The 19,027-nt window shown below is 47.1% G+C and overlaps 1 protein-coding gene across 1 annotated transcript; it reads right to left on the bottom strand.

Annotated features, from left to right (window-relative positions):
• Positions 1-854: 854 nt before the first annotated feature.
• LOC118990702 (histone H2B type 1-C/E/F/G/I) lies at positions 855-1,306 on the bottom strand. The gene has a single exon (XM_037051438.1). It carries the CDS (start codon positions 1,289-1,291, stop codon positions 911-913), a length of 381 nt encoding a protein of 126 aa, XP_036907333.1. The 5' UTR covers positions 1,292-1,306; the 3' UTR covers positions 855-910.
• Between the last annotated feature and the right edge of the window lie 17,721 nt (positions 1,307-19,027).

Raw genomic sequence — 19,027 nt, 5'->3', positions numbered from 1 at the left:
ACAGGCTGGGAAGGCTGTCTAGGGATGGGGGCTTCTTGCTGCATTGAGTGTTACAACATTTACGGGTGTGGTGCCGCCGACAAACCTTCGTCTCCTGTCTTCTCTTCCGGGAGGGTGACTGCGCCTCCGTTCCCAGCCGAGGGTAGGTTAGTCCCGAGGCTTATATCTTTGGGCCCAGCCTCCTTGGCATTGTGTGATCACAGCCTGTAGGTTTCCAGACCTCAGGGTCCGGCACACGAACGTCGAATAGCATCTCCCACTCCTCCATCCTTCTTCCCCTGCACGTCCTCACCGACCCCGGGCCCCTCTTTTCCCGGCCAAGGTTCCCGAGACGTTGAGCTGAGAGCAGCAGAGACCTGGAGGCAGGATGGGGGGATGGGCCCGAAAGGGAACTCAAGTGACCGAGAGTGAAGGACGCATTGGAGACTGCAGAGCCAGTCTAGTGAAAAGACTGAATACTGAATTTTCCTGGAGGTCTAGCTTGTGAAGGCAACTAGCGAGTGTAGATTGTACGCTTTGCCACAAAAATAAACAAACAAACAAACAAAAAACACCAAAAACCTGATTCCCAGCATCTTATTATAAAGTTGGGAAAGAAAAAGAAAGTTGCTGTAACGATTGTTCCCTCCCCGGGGGTAGCTGAAATTGCCTAATAGGTTTAACCCGAGATAAAACGCTTACCCAGGACTCGAAACGGCCTCAGGCAAAGGGAGGGGAACGAGGAAGTAATTAGACCGCACAAAGGAACAAGGCGGCGGGCCGCAGCGACACCTACCGGACGCCCCGCGCATCTACATCAGGATTTTCAGAAGTTACTGTGCACATGCCAGCGCGCAGCTCTTTATATGAAAACATGAGTGGCTCTGAAAAGAGCCTTTGGGGTTGGGAGACAAGCGGCTTCCCCGCGAGTCTACTTGGAGCTGGTGTACTTGGTGACGGCCTTGGTGCCCTCGGACACCGCGTGCTTGGCCAGCTCCCCGGGCAGCAGCAGGCGCACGGCCGTCTGGATCTCCCGGGACGTGATGGTCGAGCGCTTGTTGTAATGCGCCAGGCGCGACGCCTCGCCCGCGATGCGCTCGAAGATGTCGTTGACGAAGGAGTTCATGATGCCCATGGCCTTGGACGAGATGCCCGTGTCCGGGTGCACCTGCTTGAGCACCTTGTACACGTACACCGAGTAGCTCTCCTTGCGGCTGCGCTTGCGCTTCTTGCCGTCCTTCTTCTGCGCCTTGGTCACCGCCTTCTTGGAGCCCTTCTTCGGGGCGGGCGCGGACTTGGCTGGCTCAGGCATGGTCGCAAAAAATAGGGAGACTGCTAAGAGGAAAAGTAGCGGCAGAGCATGCCGTGTCCTTTTTTATATAGAACCTGACATGCAAATAAGGTGCTAAACCAGAGGCCTGTGTCTGATTGGTAGGTATTCAGAGCAACGTCAAAATATTTAGCTCTGTCCAATCAGAGCGCAAGAATTCCAAATTTGCATTCTCATTCGTTAAAATGAAGTTGCAGTTTTAAACAATGACACAATTCTTTTTCATGCCTAAAAAGGATTATAGAAAATGCAGCCCTTGCACTTTTCTTAGATCAACATGCCCGGGCGCGGGAAGCAGGGCTGCAAGGCGCCAACGCATCTGTACGTTTGAATCCAGAAGCGACGCTGGGAAAGAACTGGAAAGAAGTAGGTGATTTTCCCACCCGGAGTAATCAGAGGACAAAGTCTCTCCCTGCAGACGCCATGCAGAAACGAAGCGTGAAGATAAAGGGCAGGGAGTGGGAAGCTCGGTGAGAAAGCAGGACGATGTTGCTTGACGGGAAACGGGGGAGGAATTTGTTGCTCAGTATGGCTACAGTTCTTCCTACTGGGAAGTGTCGACTCCCTCCCGGTCTAGTCACGGAGGAGGGTCCGACCTCGTCCTCCAGTCTAACTGGTTCAACGGTTTGACAGTAACATTAAAGTGAAAACACGGGCTGTTTAACAGCTTTGTTTTAATTACTATCCTCCGGCTGAAATCGGCTGGTCACCTAGTTATTTTATTCCTGTCTTTTTCCAGAGGTGTGTCCTTCCCGAACTTGCTTTTTTTATTAACAGCAGGCACGCGGTACACGCTGCATGGGACAGTCTGGCGTCCAAGAGGACCATGCTCCTGAGTCTACGACGTCTTTCTTTTGTTTATACAATAGTTCATTTGTTCTCACTTCCGTATTGGGGAAGTTTCCGGAAGACCTATTCAACTTCATCATTTCTTCATTCCAAAGTAGTCAGTGTGGCAATGCTCAGAATAATAGCTAATGTGCTTTATACATAGTTGTTTATTTAATCATATCGCCCTGAGTGAATATTACCCCTTTTTTTTCATTTTACAGAAAAGTAAACGATATATACCTGGAGAGGCAGGGACTGGATTTTTCTGTAATTGTAAACCATTGCCTCGCCTTTCTAATGGTAAGATAAGCTACTGCTCTTTTTCGTTCAGCCCCTGTGGTCAGTTCATAAGCACTCGGTCATCCTCAGGGCTGGGCTTTTGCACACAGGGTGGCCCAGCTGTCGCTCAGCTGCTGCAATCATCCTTCTTTTCTAGTCCAGCACTTTCTCGGAGAGATCCCCCAGTTTTCTTAACTGGAGCCTTACGCAGCCCCGCTGGCCTTTACTGGCCTGCCTCCTGGAGAAATGGGCTTGACTTCCATTGACTCTGCTTCCCACTTAATGTAATAGCGTTTTTTCTACTTGGGACTCTGGGAGTTGTGGCCCTTGGACCAGCTGCAGCAGCGAGTCACCGAGGAGCAGGATGGAAACGCAGACGCCTGGTCTGCACCCCAGACCTACACAGCAGACTCGGCCGCTCAAGGAGGTGTTCGGGTGACCTACGTGCCCTAGTTTCTGAAGGAAGGCACTCAGGGATCTTTGACCTTCACCTGCAGGGAAGGCGTTCTCCAGAAAAAACGAAGGGCATGAAGGAGCACTACCCAGAATCCCTTCTATTTTCCACACATAATTTTAAACACCCTCCTCTTCCATTCTTTTCTAGGGTCATTTGTCATTAGCATTACCATTAGCTTTTGTTGTTGCTGCTGTTTGTATTAGCATCACCAGCTGAGAATGCTAATATGTTTCCTTTATGGCTAGAGTTGAAAGCCACCAATTGAGAGCTAAGGCCCTAGGGTTAAATAATCATGCTTCACTTTAGGGGTGAACATTTCTCTAACAGCACTCAGATTTCTTCCTCCCCAGGAGATTTCACTAGGAAAATGGTTCCTCTTGGTACTAACACATGTAATATTCTGTGACTAAAGTACATTGTCTGCCAGCACAAGACGTTTGTGGTCTGATTCACTTCCAACTCGAAAGAGAACATGAATAATAAATAAAAGCATCAAGTCAATAAGCCTTGACCATTTGCTCAAGTGTAACCATTGGGTTTATAGGCTTTAAATAAAAGACATAAGGGATCAAACAACTACTTTTTTTAGGTGTGTGAATCATGAATAGATTGTGAAAGGAAAAAGCAAAGGCCCAAAATGATATAACTCGAGCTCGAGACGAAACCTAGATTTAATACCTGATCCAATTACAGTGTCAACCTGTCCCAGAAACATAATCCTAGTGAACAAATCTGGAATTTTCTGGTCAAGCAGCAGTGATGCAATCAGTCACCTGGGCCCTCTCCATCCCCCCCTTAGTAAAATGGGGCAATCTGCATGAGAAGGCCCTCCTGTTCTGTTTCCTGGAAAAAGCTTCCCGAGAATGTGCTTTTGCTTTCTTTTGTTAATAGCTTCCTTGCTCCACACTTTTTCCTGCGAAAACTTTCCAGGTAGCACACACAGCCCACCCTCAGAGCCTTTTCCAGTTGCTAAATGCAGTGCCGCCTGAGTCAGGAATTGGCAAAAGACAATTAGATCTCAGAATTAATTGGCTGAATTTTGTGAATTTTCCATAAGACAAACCTGGCCTCTGTAGAACATTGAAGTGTGGTGAGGACTGGCCCAAAGTGAAGTGCTCATTCCACGTGTACGTGAACCTAGTGAAATACACACAGGGCAAGGGCAGACAGAGCAGTCCAAGGATTGTGTTCATGAGAATACAGGGCCAGACTCAGTAATTAGAGCCGTTTGGGGGAAGGATTATTGACAGGAGGTGAGAGACTGTTGCCATAGTGCCCAGGTGACTGGCATAAGATCTTCAAGCTTCTGGAGGGTTAAGCAAAAGGGGATTGTCTTTCTAGAAAGGAGTTAACAAGACCAGAAACAACTTTGTATAGAAAAATAAGAGTAATAAGAGATTTGATGAAACAGCAGATCAGGTGACCTTTTACTCTGAGGCCATCCAGTTCTCTGGAGGGACCCTTGAGGCCGAGGATGGGTGAAAAGTTCAGAGGCCTGAGGGCATGGAGGAAGTGTCCTTTGGCTGATAAGTGTATTGCTGTGGTTGGTCAGTGGGGCTAGGAGTTCAGTGAATCGTGGATGAGTCAACGAAAATTTGGACGATGTGTCACCAAAGAGTTCATCCTTGGGTCCTAATTCNTTGACAGGAGGTGAGAGACTGTTGCCATAGTGCCCAGGTGACTGGCATAAGATCTTCAAGCTTCTGGAGGGTTAAGCAAAAGGGGATTGTCTTTCTAGAAAGGAGTTAACAAGACCAGAAACAACTTTGTATAGAAAAATAAGAGTAATAAGAGATTTGATGAAACAGCAGATCAGGTGACGTTTTACTCTGAGGCCATCCAGTTCTCTGGAGGGACCCTTGAGGCCGAGGATGGGTGAAAAGTTCAGAGGCCTGAGGGCATGGAGGAAGTGTCCTTTGGCTGGTAAGTGTATTGCTGTGGTTGGTCAGTGGGGCTAGGAGTTCAGTGAATCGTGGATGAGTCAACGAAAATTTGGACGATGTGTCACAGGTCACCAAAGAGTTCATCCTTGGGTCCTAATTCCTTGGGGGAGAAGGTGGCCCCTTGCAGTCAACCAAGATTGGAATAGGGAAGAGGGGTAAGAGTTCCTAGAACCTTTCCTGTGTTTTAGGGTCCACTGGTCTCAGATAAAAGTCAGTATTCTCAGTTACATTCGATGACATGTCATTTAAACATGGCTGGGTCTGATGTTTAAGAATTTAAAGTGTAAAATGTGAAACACTTGGTTTTACTTTAATTTGAAATGCAATTACTGAAACATAACAATTACTTAATAAAAAACAGAAGCTGGATACCTTGCAAATTGCCTCTCCGGGCAGTTTCTGAGGCCTGTTGCATTCACCAACCACGAGAACAAATGTCGGAGACTTTCAGGGTTCCAAAGATGTTACTTTATTGGCCAAGTTTAACCTGCGCAGGGGGGAACTCTCCAAAATGTCCAGAGACACAGTGACCGCGAGGGCTGCAAAGGGGAGTCGCGCCAAACGCTTACAGGCTTAGGGTTTTAAGGAGGCGCGCAAGCAAGCTGGATACAGAAGCAGATGTAGCGGTTAGCGGTTGGCTCAGGGGCACAATAGGGTTACTGATTATTGGTGAGTTAAGTCGTGCACTGGCTCGTGCTCCTTTACCTGATTGGTCAGTTGAGCTTGTGCACAGGGGTAAAATTTTTCCCCCTAGTGACCGTTCAGATGGCTATCTGCCTGACTAACCTTGTTGCTCTTACATCACATCCTGGAACACACCCTGCTCTTCGGGCGTGTCCCGGGGCCTCTTTGCGTTAGTTAGTAAAACGCCTTTTGCTTCCTTAGGGCTATGTTCTGGCTAGTTCCCCTTAGCCCTCAACAAGGCCCCGTTGGGAGAGCAAGCATTTGATGACGAGTCAAAGGGTTACTTGGACGCCAGGATCCTTCTCTTAAAAAATAAACACTTTGCTCTTCAGTGAGTGGATTTCTCTGATCGACTCTTCCCCATAAAACTCTCTCCAGACCCAAGAACAGTAATTCGCTTTTTAACATTTACGTAAAATATGACTCCAGAATAAAGGGAGACATAAACTTCAATGGACTGTGTAATTATTTTGTTACCTGATTGTGGTAGACGTTTCAGTTTGCCTTTCTCAGGACAGTATTGTGTCAGCGTTTTGGAATATGAACAATATTTATCTTTGTATGTTTACCTTTTCATAAAGCTAAAGTGTGCATCAGTGTAATGAATGTAATAAACGGTGTACTAAAATGTGTAATGAAAATGTGCATTAGAAAGTGCTTCGCTCACTGGAGTCTGAAAATAAATTGCGTGTGGATTTAAAAAATAGTAAGAAGAAATAAGAATGAGGAGGAACTATCAAGAGACAGCACAGTGTAGAGCAATATGAATATCAAACACATTTCAAAGCCAAACTTTTGATGGGGCTAGAGCTGGACACTGTGAAGACTTTCATTCCCAAGGTGAAAAACAAGATGTTGCTGGGTAAGATAGACAGCAAACCAAGGCAGGGAGGAGGAGGGATACCTGTCCCACCCACTGACTCAGCAGTCCTTGGAATTCTAAGTATCTTTTTTCATTATCTGGGAAGGAAAGCCTTTGAAACTGAGCCTTCCTCCCAAGGCCTCAGAGGCGCAGAAGGGCCCACAGTGACTAGNAGCTGGACACTGTGAAGACTTTCATTCCCAAGGTGAAAAACAAGATGTTGCTGGGTAAGATAGACAGCAAACCAAGGCAGGGAGGAGGAGGGATACCTGTCCCACCCACTGACTCAGCAGTCCTTGGAATTCTAAGTATCTTTTTTCATTATCTGGGAAGGAAAGCCTTTGAAACTGAGCCTTCCTCCCAAGGCCTCAGAGGCGCAGAAGCGCCCACAGTGCCTAGAGGAAGAAACCATTTAATACGTTTGGTATTCCCGCCCCGTCCTGGAATTCGGGCACCACCTTAGACTGTCAGTCAGTATGTAACTTTGTCACCCTCCCCCAGCCCGCCAGCCACTGGAGTCCTCAGGACAGAGGACTCGGGCTTCGCACTCCCGGCTCTCCGGTCGCTGGACCAGGCCGCCCGGCCTCTGGCCACACGGGCTTGCCACCCCGGCCATCGCCGTCCTTACCTTCGCCCTGCTTCCCCCTGAACCTCTGCCTTCCAGCCCCCACCTTAGTAGGCCCTGTTCTCTCCCAGGAGACCCGATCAGCAATAAACCCAGCTTGCAGGCTAATAGACTCGCTGGTCGTTAACTCTTCACTGCATTGCCGAGAAGAGCCGAGTTTCCGGGAGTTTCTTCCACAATGTTATTCCGGGAAAGCCTTCCTGATACCAAGAAACCAAATAGCCCAGAACAGAATTAAACATTCTTGTTCAGTAACAAGAAACCTGAAGTCTCTCAGAACAATGAAAACCTAGGAGCTAAAGGAAACCGGAGTGATAAATGGAACCGACTGGCTTCCCTGGGGCGAATTTCATTATCCAGATTCTGAGCTTTGTTAATGAAAGTGTCTTCCCCGCTGGGGAAGAGGGCCCTCGGACTGAACTGGAGACTCCTAGCGTAAAGCCAGGGTCCCTTGAGAAAGCATAAGGTAGAGGGGAATTTTTGTTTTTGAAAGATCCCTAGGAAGATGCCTGTTGGTCTGGGCAGGACTCCGTGGAGGAGGGCCCAGGAAATTTGCCACAAGGGGTTAATCACAGAACTACAGTGTAAATCGAATTGCGGCGGGCTCGCAGCGCCACCTAGTGTCCCATGAAGGCAAAGATAAACCCACAGGGGAGGGAAGGGTCTGGAACCCAAGTTCTGCAAAAGAGCACACAGATACGAAGAAGGGGAAGCATTGCACCAAGCCGAGAGATTAAGAACCGTAAGAATGCTGTGGACCACTCTTACCAAAAAAAATAAACTTAACATTCACCGATAACGTTCAAGATATACAAGATAATTTCCAGGAAACAGGTTATAATGATAAGAAAATGGGACAGCCAGCTAAAAAAATCTTTCCTATTCGCTTCAACCCAAATGATAGCAAGCACAGTTGGGTTGTAACGCTTTTAGTTCAATTTAAGGAATTGATCGTCCCTGTTTACCAGAAGGCGTTTCAAAACAAAATCATAGCTCTCTCTTTCTTTGAAAACGTATAGCTTTATTATTTAAACTAGAAGAAAGAAAAAAATAAAAAAAGAGGCGACAGAAAAGTGTAGTCTTGTCTTATGAACATTCATAAAAAAGCGCTATTTAAAAAACATGCACATGGAAACCAAGAGATGATACTATTTAAAAAATAATAGTAAACACAGAATTTATTCCAAGAATGGAAGAAAAGCTTAACTCCATAAATCTTCCAGTGAAAGATAGCAGTAGAGAAAAAATGCTGCGGTAGTCTCCACAGATACTGGAAAAATACTTGCATGAAGATAACTCTTTCATCATACACATTTTCTTTTTAATTTTTTTTGTTTTATCACATATATTTTCAATAGACTAGAATGAGAAAGAGTGGCTATTTCATAAGGAGTAGCTACAGTGAGCAAAACATTTAATGACCATTTTTGAAAGGATTCCCAAAAAGTCTAAAAGAAAGACAAAGCTTTGTGGTACTATTCTCTGATATGACACCACGGGCCCAGTCACTGTCCTGAGACAAAGACAAGAAGTAGAAAGGATAAAGATTCGTAACAAAAGATGTTATACATTTTTAAGATTTTATTTATTTACTTCTTAAAAACAATATTTAATTCCACAGGAGTGCTAAGTCCTTTTTTAAAAAAATTATTTGAGAGGAGAGCATAGAGAGAGACATTAATTTGTTGTTCCACTTATTTATGCATTTACTGGTCAGTTCTTGTATGTGTCCCACCAGGGGTGGAACCTGCAATCTTGGCATATCGGGATGATTCCCTACCCAACTGAGTTGTGTGCCCAGGGCCATATTTATTTCCTTTCTTAGAGGGAGGGGAAGAGATCCAGAAAGAGAGGGAGAGAAACACGATCAGTTCCCTCCCACACGCCCCCTACTGGGGACCTGGCCCACAACCCAGGCTTGTGCCCTGACTGGGAATCGAACTGACGACCTTTTCAGATGGCAGGCTGGCGCTTAACTCACTGAGCCACAGTAACCAGGGCAAAAAGATGTTATCTTTAGTGTTTAAAAATAATATCGATACAGAGAGATCTGATCACAGGGGAGGAGTGGGAAGAGACCATAGGAGGAGGTTGCCCAGGCAACAGTAAACCATGTAGGACTGGATTGTCTGAAATGCTGAATGGGCATCATGGGCCAGGAGATGTGAAATTCACGAGCTCTGGGCTGGGCGCTCTGGGTGCAGCTCTCTCTTTCCCCAGGGTCCTTGGGTGGTGATGCTGCAGCCGCCTGAGTTTCCCAAGGAAAGGTAACTTGAATGGACTTGGGGTGGCTTTTGGATGGGAGAAGGAACTCTGGGCGCAGCCTAGGGTCGGGCTGGCCTGGCAGAGGGCGGCAGGGTCCTTCTTCTCTGGGCGTTCTAGAGGAGAGGAGCTGTGAGGCAGAAGCCTGCCACTCTTACAAAATTGTGTAGCTTTTGTAGGTTCTATTGTTTTGAGTTTGTAAACTAATCCTATAGAAATAAGGTAATTAAAAACTAACAGGGGGATGATAGAACTCGGGTATTAAAGAGTTTAGCCTTAATTCATAGGATTAAGTGATCAAAGTGATATTAAAGAGTTAAAGAGCTTAACCCTATTGATAAGCTTAATTGACTAATACATGTGGAAAGGTGCTACTCCAAAATTGTGTCCTTTTGGGGTGAAGACTCCTTTCCTTTATCACCAAACCTTTGCCTCTAGAATTTTGACTCTGGTGGCACCCTAACTGCTTGTGTCTGATTGACCCCAGGGGTGGGCCTGTGGGGTCGCCCAGTCTCCGTGAATTTCTCTGCACGTCTGCTCAAGCCATCAGCAGCCTGAACATGCCTGGCTGGTGAAAAAGAAACAGCTCAGGGGACACGCCAGGAAACGAGGTCCGGGTGAGGACTGCTCTGGGGAAGCCATTGCGGGGACCATGGTTTGTGAGACTGATGGCAGATTTGCTTGTGAGTCCTGTTTGGAATAAGGGAGTCATGGATACCGGTTTTGTTTATACGTTCTCAGGTTTCTTGGATTTTTTTCTGGTTGTAGTTTGGGCTGGATGAGTTCTCTGCTGGCCTGTTGAGGGAGCCCGCTGGGTAGGTTTTGGTGGCCTGCAGCGTGTGCTGCCATTATCCGGTGTCCAACGAGGTGTTGTCTTTGCTGCAACACTGTGTGGCCTGTGGATGTTTTGGGTTGTGAGGAATGGTACGTGGCTCACTAGGTCATCGTACCATCGTGCAAGTGAAACAGAATTGGCGACAGTTAGGCAGACGGGGTGAAATCCGTTCTGTCCATGCGCTTAGGTGGTTGCAGAATAGGGTTTTGCCGGGGACAGAGAATCTCTTGATGGGACAGAGAAGGGAGGAGGCCTAAGAACCCCTCAGAGATGATCCTCAGAGGACAGCAGGGCTCATCGCCTCCATTTGTGCCACCCTTCATCCAAACTGGCAGGTGTGCAGTCTCTCCTAAGTGTCTTGTTCACTGCTGGTTACAAACAGGGCAAATGAAGGGGCCCAGCGTCTCCACCAAGGGAATCCTGACGGGATCCCCAAGCCAGCTGGGGCAAGTCCCTCGACAGAGCCCCACTGGAGTGCAAATACAGGGAGGGGCAGCTCGCCTTCCCGGGAGTTACAGAAAGTGCCTGCTGGAAGGGCTAAAGAAGGGGGTGTCCCAGCCAACAGGACACTGGCTGTTCCACCAAGACCCGACAGGGACGCTTCTGAGTTTCTAGAGGACCTGTCAGGCCTACAGGAGGAACACTGACACCGACCAGAGGCTGCAGAGTGTGTGTGGATGGTGAACAGGACTTTCATCGGGCAAAGTGCCCCCGGTACTAGATGGGAGCTTCAGAAGTTAGATGGGGCGTTGGGAGTGACTCCTTCTGGGCCGGGGGACACTGTCTTTAAAGTCCACAACACCCAGGAAGCTAGGAAGGTGAAGCAGCCCACGGTGTTCTTAGAAACCAGGTGGGGAGGCCAAAGGAGGAAGTGGGACCCTCAAGGGGGGAGGAGAGGCCGCCTTGGTGCCCATCAATGTGCCTACTGCAAGGAGGTGGGCCACTGGAGGAGGGAATGCCTGACACTGTTAAGGGAAAATGGAATTGAGTAGGCTTGAACTTTGTAGAATGTTGCCTAAATGGAGTCACACAGTATGTCCTGTCTGGCTTAGGTGGTCAGAAAAATGTTTTTGAGATTTATTCATGTCATTGTGTCAGTTGTATAAATATGAGGCAAACCAGCAAGCCAGGACAAGGGGAACAGGGAAACTAAGCCGATTCTTGGCCGAGCAGTTTGCAGCCACCCAGTAAATTGCAAAGTCTACCTTCTGAATACACGGTTTACACGCCTCCTCCCCAACCAGAGGGCAGAGAGCTTAAGTCGCCCCCCTCAGGGAGATCGGAAGCTGGCACCCCCTTAGTGCTGTCCGTACTAACCACGCCCACAGACGAGAGACTGGAAGCCTCGGGGCCCCAAGCGGCAGCTGGCGGAGCCGTGGACTGGTCCCCTATGGCAGCGCAATGCATTCCTCCCTGGGGCTGATGGGAGTCCAGCTCTGGACGCACCACCCACAGGTAAAATGGGCACTGCAGGAGGAGGACACAGACCCTGCTGCTGTGGCTGATTCTGGAGGGGACAACTGGACCTGCACTCCAGGAGGACATTTGAAAGTCCTCTTCCAGAAAAGGAGAGTGATCCCCAATACACAGTGACAATATTCTTTTACTTTACTCACGTGCTTATAAAGCCATGGACTACAGGCTGACAGTGACCAGAGGGGAGAGGGGAGGGAATTTCAGGGGAAATAAGGGAGGGATTTAGAGGAACCTATATAAAAGATACATGGACAATAACTGAGAACGGTGGAAATGGGAGGGAGGGGGGAGGATGGGGGGTGGGATGGGATGGGAGTAATAGACAGAAAACTGTACTTGAAAAATAATTAAATTAAAAAAATTGGAAAAAAAAAGCCACGGACTTCTTAGCTGCCAGACACCGAGTTAGAGTATGGCCCTTCCCACTGTGAGGAAGACAAGACTAAACAAGGATTGAGAGTGAGTTACAGTTATTTCTGAATGAGTGAAGGCATATACACAGGTTCTGAAAACTTTGAGCCTGGAGAAGAAGAAACCTCACTCTTGGGCGCCATTATTCTTTGCTTGCCTGGTTTCTTTGCTTGTTTTCTGGTGCTGTGGGAACATGGTTTGAACTCTGCTGTCTGGGGCCCCTCAGGAGGGGCCTCTGTCTCTGTTGGTTGGCCTTCAGGACATAGGAGAGGCCGTCTGTGAGGTAGGTTGGAAAGAATGCCCTCGCCGTGTGGAAGAGGCAGGAAGGGTCCCTTGGTGCAGAAGGAATCTGGCCTGGGGTGAGAGAGCATGCCTCTGCGGTGAGATCAGGAGGTAAGTCAGGTCTCCGCAGGGAGGCCCGCGGGTGCACTGGTGGGAGGTAATGCCTCCACCGTTGGGGCTTTGGGGCCCTTTGAGACTGTGACTGGTTAGTGGGGCCGGTGGGAGAGCAGACAAGACTCTAAGGCTGGTTCTAGTCTCCCCGACTCTTTTGGAAGTGTCTTTGCTTTAGATTTTGTTTTGTTTCTGTTCTGGCAGGAAAATGAGGTTTCTGAGAGTTTGTTAAAACCTCACATCAAGTGGAAATTAAACAACGAAAGGTGTAAGGCATGGCAATGCACCTTGGTGGGTACTGGAAGGACAAGGGTTTTCCTTCACACGTAGTAATTTCCCCCCTCCCCGATCCCTCCAGAATTCGGCATTCTGAAGATGGCATCAAGTTTCTTTGCACAAAACCGACAAGACCCACTTCCCACGGTGGTTTTCTTAACCACAGCTTTGTTGGAATGTCGTGCCTGAAGCAGGCCGGGACTCTGGTTGTTACCATGAGGCCGAGAGGACCTGTGGTTCCTCGTGTGAGTCCCAGCACAGCAGACTTCAAGGTCCTACGTGATCAACTGCGGCTCTGGTTGTGTTTGTGCAGACATGGCAACTGTACCTGATGCTGTCCTGTTGAGGCCAGTGAGGGTGACCCTCGGGGGAAAACTTGTGTCGGAACAACCACCACAGTGCTCAGGGGTGGGCACTGGTCTAGTGCAGCTGTCTGCAAAGTTTTGTTTCCCCTGGGGAGTTAAACCGGGTTTGTGACATTATCAGAGACGCTCGATGTACGAGCAAGAAGGGTTTGTCAAACTGTCTTTGTTGGATGTCATTCCAGCCAAAGGCTTGCAACTGGGTGTCTTCTCAAAAGGAGGTCTCAGGGACTCAGAGACTGCTTTGTGATTTGTGGCATGAATTCACCTGTGTGTTCTCACTTCTGTTTTTGTAGGGCACACGCCTATGACATTACCTGGGTGGCTGTGTACACGACATAGGCCTCACTTGTGAAGCCCACCTGCATCACTGCCTCCTGAGTCTTGACCGTCTGGCTAGACTAAGTAGTCAGTCGGGTTGGTGAGTATGGGGTGGTCTGTAGGTTTCACTTTAAAACTGGTTTCCACCCTGGCTGGCGTGGCTCCATGGATTGAGTGCTGGCCTGCAAACCTAAAGGTCACCAGTTCAATTCCCAGTCAGGACATATGCCTGGGTTGTAGGCCAGGTCCCCAGTGTGGGGTGTGTGAGAGGCGACCAATAGAGGTATCTCTCGCACATTGATGTTTCTCTCCCTCTCTTTCTCCCTCCCTTCCACTCTCTCTAAAAAGAAATAAAATCTAAAAAACTCCACAAAAAACAAAAAACCTGACCTGGTTTCCTTTTCTGCCTTAATAGATGGGACAGACAGGGCACAAAGGTGTTAAAGGGGGAGAATCCCATTTCCTCTCACCCTGAGTTAAGTCTAGTGGGCAAAGGGCTTTGCACAGGTGTGACACCCCTTGCACAAATTCCTCCAGGGAAGCCACTCTTTTCCCAATGTGGGACATTGCAGAATTGGTCCCTCCCTATTCAGCCAAGCAGTTACGGTTTTGATTGTGCCTTCTAATCTTGTCAAATTTGTTACCTCCAGAGAACTAGAAGGATGCCAGCTTGTCCCTCATGTTATCCTTTCGACACCGCACACGCCACCTCCCAGCAACAGCAAACTGACCTGGACGTTGCAAGATCCTTCTCTCTTGTGTGAAGGCCTCCCTCCGCACCACACCCCCTTTCTGTTAGGGGAGAGGTGGGACTCTGCCCATGGCCAGTTGGAAGTAGCTGCAGAAGTATGAGACCTCCACCCATTTGCCTTGGTAAAAATACGAAGTCCAGACCTGTTAAAGGGGGAAACAGAAATCTGATCAGATGACTGGGGAAAAGTAGGGAGGGGCCATAGGAGGTGTGCCCTGGGGCATGGGCAAACAGTCTAGGACGGGACTGGCTGAGGAGCTGAACGCCTCCAGAGCCCATGGGGTTATGGGCTGGAAGATACGAAATCAAAGGGCTCTCTGGCTCTGTCTATACATGTAACTAATGCCTGTGGAAAGCTGCTATTCCAAAATTGTGACACTTTTTAATAAAGACTTCTTTCCTTTATCTCCAAACCTTGGCCTCTGCAGTTTTGCCTAGAGGGTGGCAGTGGGCAGTGTGACCCCAACGGCTGTTCGGTAACATGTCATTGTGAAAATCCATGACAATCTATGAATGGGTTTCATGAAGCTCAGCAGGATTGTAGATTTATGAGTGATTTATGAGCACCTAGTTATAATATTAGCTGTGACTTACCTGGAATTGAAGTAGAAAAATCGACACCATTCATAACAGTATAATGGATCCTAAGGATCTAAGACCAAGAAAAATAACGTTCCAGACCTATATGAATAAAACTATGAAATACCACTGAAGGACACAAAACAAGATTGACTTGAATTAACAGCTATATAATGTTTACATATTGTGATGATTCAGTGTGCCAAAATGTCCATAAATTCCTAAATAACCTAAATATTCAGTGTTATGTCACGAAACCTTGATGCATTTTTGGTAAAGCGCTGTAAAATTCACGTTGATGAGCACAGATAGTCAAAATCTCCCCCTGGCTCCTGCAAAAGAAAGCGAGAGAGGGGACTAAAGAAAGGTGGGTCTCGACTCAGGGCCGGCACTTCGAGAGGGACGAAAGCAGCATCCCCAGGGCTGTGAGCTGCGCGAAGCTGTGCCAGAGTGCGTCCAGATCTTTACAGACCAAGTGGACAAGGGGGCGTCGGATGAGGCTGGCAGAAGTCTCTCTAAATTTTACCTGCTGTTATTTGGATTAATCGCTTAGAGTTACCAAGAGATCAATCACATCTTTCACGTAATGGGTTTGAGCAGGCACCCTGGAGCTAAACTTCGAGGGACAGGATCTCCTCTGCCACTTCTTAACTATACAACATTGGACATATTTTACCTTTGGGGTGATTCAGTAAATCCGGGGGTGAAATGGCACAGATGTGTACAAGAATTACAAATTAACATCTGTAAGGTACTGAAAATGTGGTGTTACTAAAAGTTTTTTTTCCTTTAAAAATGAAATACAAAGAACAGGGAAGGGTTTTGTGATACTGGCGTTCAATTCTGCATTGTCTTTTCTGGGCCTAACTTGGTCCTTTTGCCTTCCTGGGCCCCTTCCTCCATTCAAATAACAGGAGCAAAAATAACCCTACTAAAATCATATGAAAATTAATGCATTAACATTTACATTTTCAGCGACCTAAAAGTTTTTCTTCTGATTTTAGAAATTAAAATAAATCTTTGTGAACCTCTAAAAATACCCTGGGCCCTAGGCCCTGTGCTTCCTGGCCCTGAAAAAAATGACCTATTCACGTAGGAAATAATCCACACACACCCATGCACGCACACCCTCCATCCTCCCACCCATGCCCTATGCACGTGGGGGCAGTAAGAATTCTGGCGTCTGCGGAGAGGACGAGGCCGTCTTCAGCCTGCAGCTCAGAAACAGCCGGGAAAGGAGGAAACAGACCGTGGAGGGCGGTGCCTCGCTTCTCGCCCAAGAACCGCTCGCACCTCCAGCGTATCCATTGGCAGTCCGCAGATGGAGGCCGAGCCCCCTCCGCGCAGCAGCCAATGACAGGCGACCGGCGGAAGTACGTCCGAGAGACCCCACGGGGACGGGGGCCCTAGCGCGTAACCTGGCGAACTTGCGTGATGTGCGTAAAGTGCGCCTCCGTCTGGACGTGAGGAGGGCACCTGGCGAGGGCCAGCGAGGAAGCCGGCGTGGAGGGGCGGGGCTGCGGAGAGACGGGGCGGGGTTATGGGGGAGAAAGAGGACGCGGGGCGCGGGTGTTGGCTCCAGAGGGAGGCCTGCGGGGAGTGGCTTGGGAAGTGGGGAGATGGCAGTAGCCGGGTAGCTGGGCGTGGCGCGATTTCCCTTGCGCCCCTGCGCGCCCGCCCTGGGAGGCGGGTCCTGCCAATTTTCAGGACTTCTCGCTTCCGGTTTAAACCACAGTGATTTTTCGGGTTTGCATGGCACTTCGATAGCAACATTTCAGGAAAGCACCGTTCTTTCTCCAGGTGTGGTCTCCGGACCAGCTGCAGTGGCACCACCTGGATAATAGAAAAAATGGGAATGGCCGCTGCTACCTCCGGTCTAGTGTTCAGAGGCGGTGCGGCGGGGCCCAGCACTCCGATTTCAGTGCACGTCAAGTTGGAGACCCTTTGCTCCTAAGTGTGGTGTGTCCCTTGATTCCGGTGTCGGAGATGATCTCTCTCATATGGGCTTAGCCAAACAAATCTGTTTCCCTTCAGCAACGTTATCCAAGCCAAAACAATCCTTAGGTGTCATCCACTCAGACCTGGAAACCAGAAGATAACAAAATTAAACTATGTTTAGAAGAGGGGTATGTTAGGAGAAAGATTTGAATTTAAAGTTAATACAGAATTCCAGTTCTTCACACATTTTATTAATAATGACATCTTACGCATAAGGCTTTTTTGCACCCTTTCGTTCAGATTTCTCTAAACAAAGGTAGTCCGTGGGAAATAATGAATTACCAGTAAGTAACCTTGTAACACGAGTAAATTCTACTTTTATGATTCAAACCAAAGTAAAATGGTAAGTCTAGAACACTTTGGGCTCCTCCACTCCACTCAGGTATTGATCTTTCTATAAATCAGTGTGGCAAACCAGGATGGGTGGGATTCCTGGGAGATAAACACTAATTGGCAGGCAGGCCAGAGTTTTTGTATTTCGTAACTTCTATGGGATGATTCACACTTTTAAGGTAATGTATGCATTCTTCTCTGTATTCGTCCTTTCCCAGTTTAAGAAAATAAAAGGTGTTCATTTGTTAGGTGCCATTTTGCCTCCTGCATTAACATTTGTTAATTAACAAATTTGTTAATTAACATTTGTTACACAATGAAAGGATCCTTTTTGTATTTACTTCTTTAAGGTGCTATGAAGTATCTCTGCAGAATCACCTACACTGTAGTCCTTAGCAGCATGAATAGATAATGACTCACTATAGTTACTCAAGAGATGTTCCTGCAAAACAGGATCTTTGCTCCAAACCCCAACACGTAGGTGAAATTCAAACAGTTTAAAAGCTCGCATTCTTCTCCTTTGTTTTTCTCCTGAAGAGAATTGGCAATTCTGATTTGCATTTTAAATCAGTGATTAAGGAAGCGTAATCACTAACAATCACTAAGTCCTTATATGTCCATAATTATTGATGAGTTTTACATGAATTATCTCAGTTCTTAAAATACCTCTAAGAAGGAGTGTACTAGTAATATCCTGTCCTGAACATGAGGAAAGGGCGTCCCTGAAAGGGACAACTCAGCTCTGACTTCTAACCCTGTTGCTACAGACAAATGTATATTTTAATTAGTTAATAACGTCATGCTGCATGTCACAGGGCCTTCAGGCTATCTCCACCACCTCCAGAGGCACTGGAGACTCAAGATCAACTCTGTGAAAAGTCAGTCATGTCTATGTGATAAAGCCCCCATAAACGGCCGGACACCAGGGCTTGTGAGTTTCCCTGGTTGGCAAGATGTCATCACACAGCACTGTAGGGAGGTGTTCACCAGCTCCATGACTCCCCTGGGGAAAGACTGCTAGAAGCTGGGACTCTCAGACCCTGCTGGACTCTGCTCCTTGTGCTGATTCTGTTGGCTGGTTGTAATCTGTGTACCTTTGATGTACTAAACCTTAACCATGAGTGTAGTAGTTTTCAGTGAGTTCTGTGAGTCCTTCTAGTGAATTGTTCAATCTGAGCGTGGTTTTGGAAAACCCTGGATTTTGCAGTTGTTGTCACATGTGAGGGCAGTTCCTTAACTTTGCACTAAGTCACAACGATCTTAATATTACTGTATTTTCTTTTTTATGCAAAATTGGAATATTTTTGCCTAAATTTAATGAGTTTGGGAGTTCCCAAGTAAATAGCTCAAGTGCATTTTCTGCTTGCAGATTTTTAAAGAGTGATTACCAGTTTGCTCTTCTCCTTCCCTGTCTCCTTCTTTCTTCCACTTTTTTAGGTCTTAATGAAAGATAAAGTGAAATGAAAGTAATTGGCTGTAAGCTTCCTTGATTACTAGATTAGTTTGATACTTGTGGAGAATCTCCTTACAAACCTTCAGGACTAAAGTCTATTCAGTTTCTTCCCCCTTTATTTCCTCCTGCTAACTCTTAATCTGTTACCTTACACTTTAAACATTGTATTTTTTAAGCATTCATCGTTTTCTTTTTGGTGTGTGTAATGTAAAAGCAACAGATTTTCTCCAGAAATCTCCAGAGGCAAAAGAAAGGCCCCTGGAGCTTAGGGGAAAGGCAAAGCCAACATTCCTGGCAAAGTAGGGGAACGGCATGGACATCCCTCGAGAGAGAGAGAAGACTCAATCTGATTAAAATTTTAAATTAAAATTTAAATTAAAAATTTTAAGTAAATTATTAAATTAATGTTAGCTTGTCAACATTTAAATTTTATGGTTTTTTATACTATTAAATATGGTATGTGTTCATATACCCCAGTCATTTGGGAAAGTTACATTTTTATGATATTTACGTTCTCTTTAAATTGGTTTCCTTTAAAAAACACATTCCTTTCTGTTTGTTGGACATGCCAGCAACAATCACGCACC

The sequence above is a fragment of the Sturnira hondurensis genome, unplaced genomic scaffold, assembly GCF_014824575.4.
Source record: "Sturnira hondurensis isolate 20B ecotype Veracruz unplaced genomic scaffold, ASM1482457v3 Scaffold0007217, whole genome shotgun sequence".
NCBI lineage: Eukaryota > Metazoa > Chordata > Mammalia > Chiroptera > Phyllostomidae > Sturnira > Sturnira hondurensis.
This window is presented reverse-complemented; position numbering and strand designations above follow the sequence as displayed.

Excerpts from the sequence above, each read along its gene's own strand:
- LOC118990702 (XM_037051438.1), bottom strand. The coding sequence starts at position 1,291 with ATGCCTGAGCCAGCCAAGTCCGCGCCCGCCCCGAAGAAGGGCTCCAAG.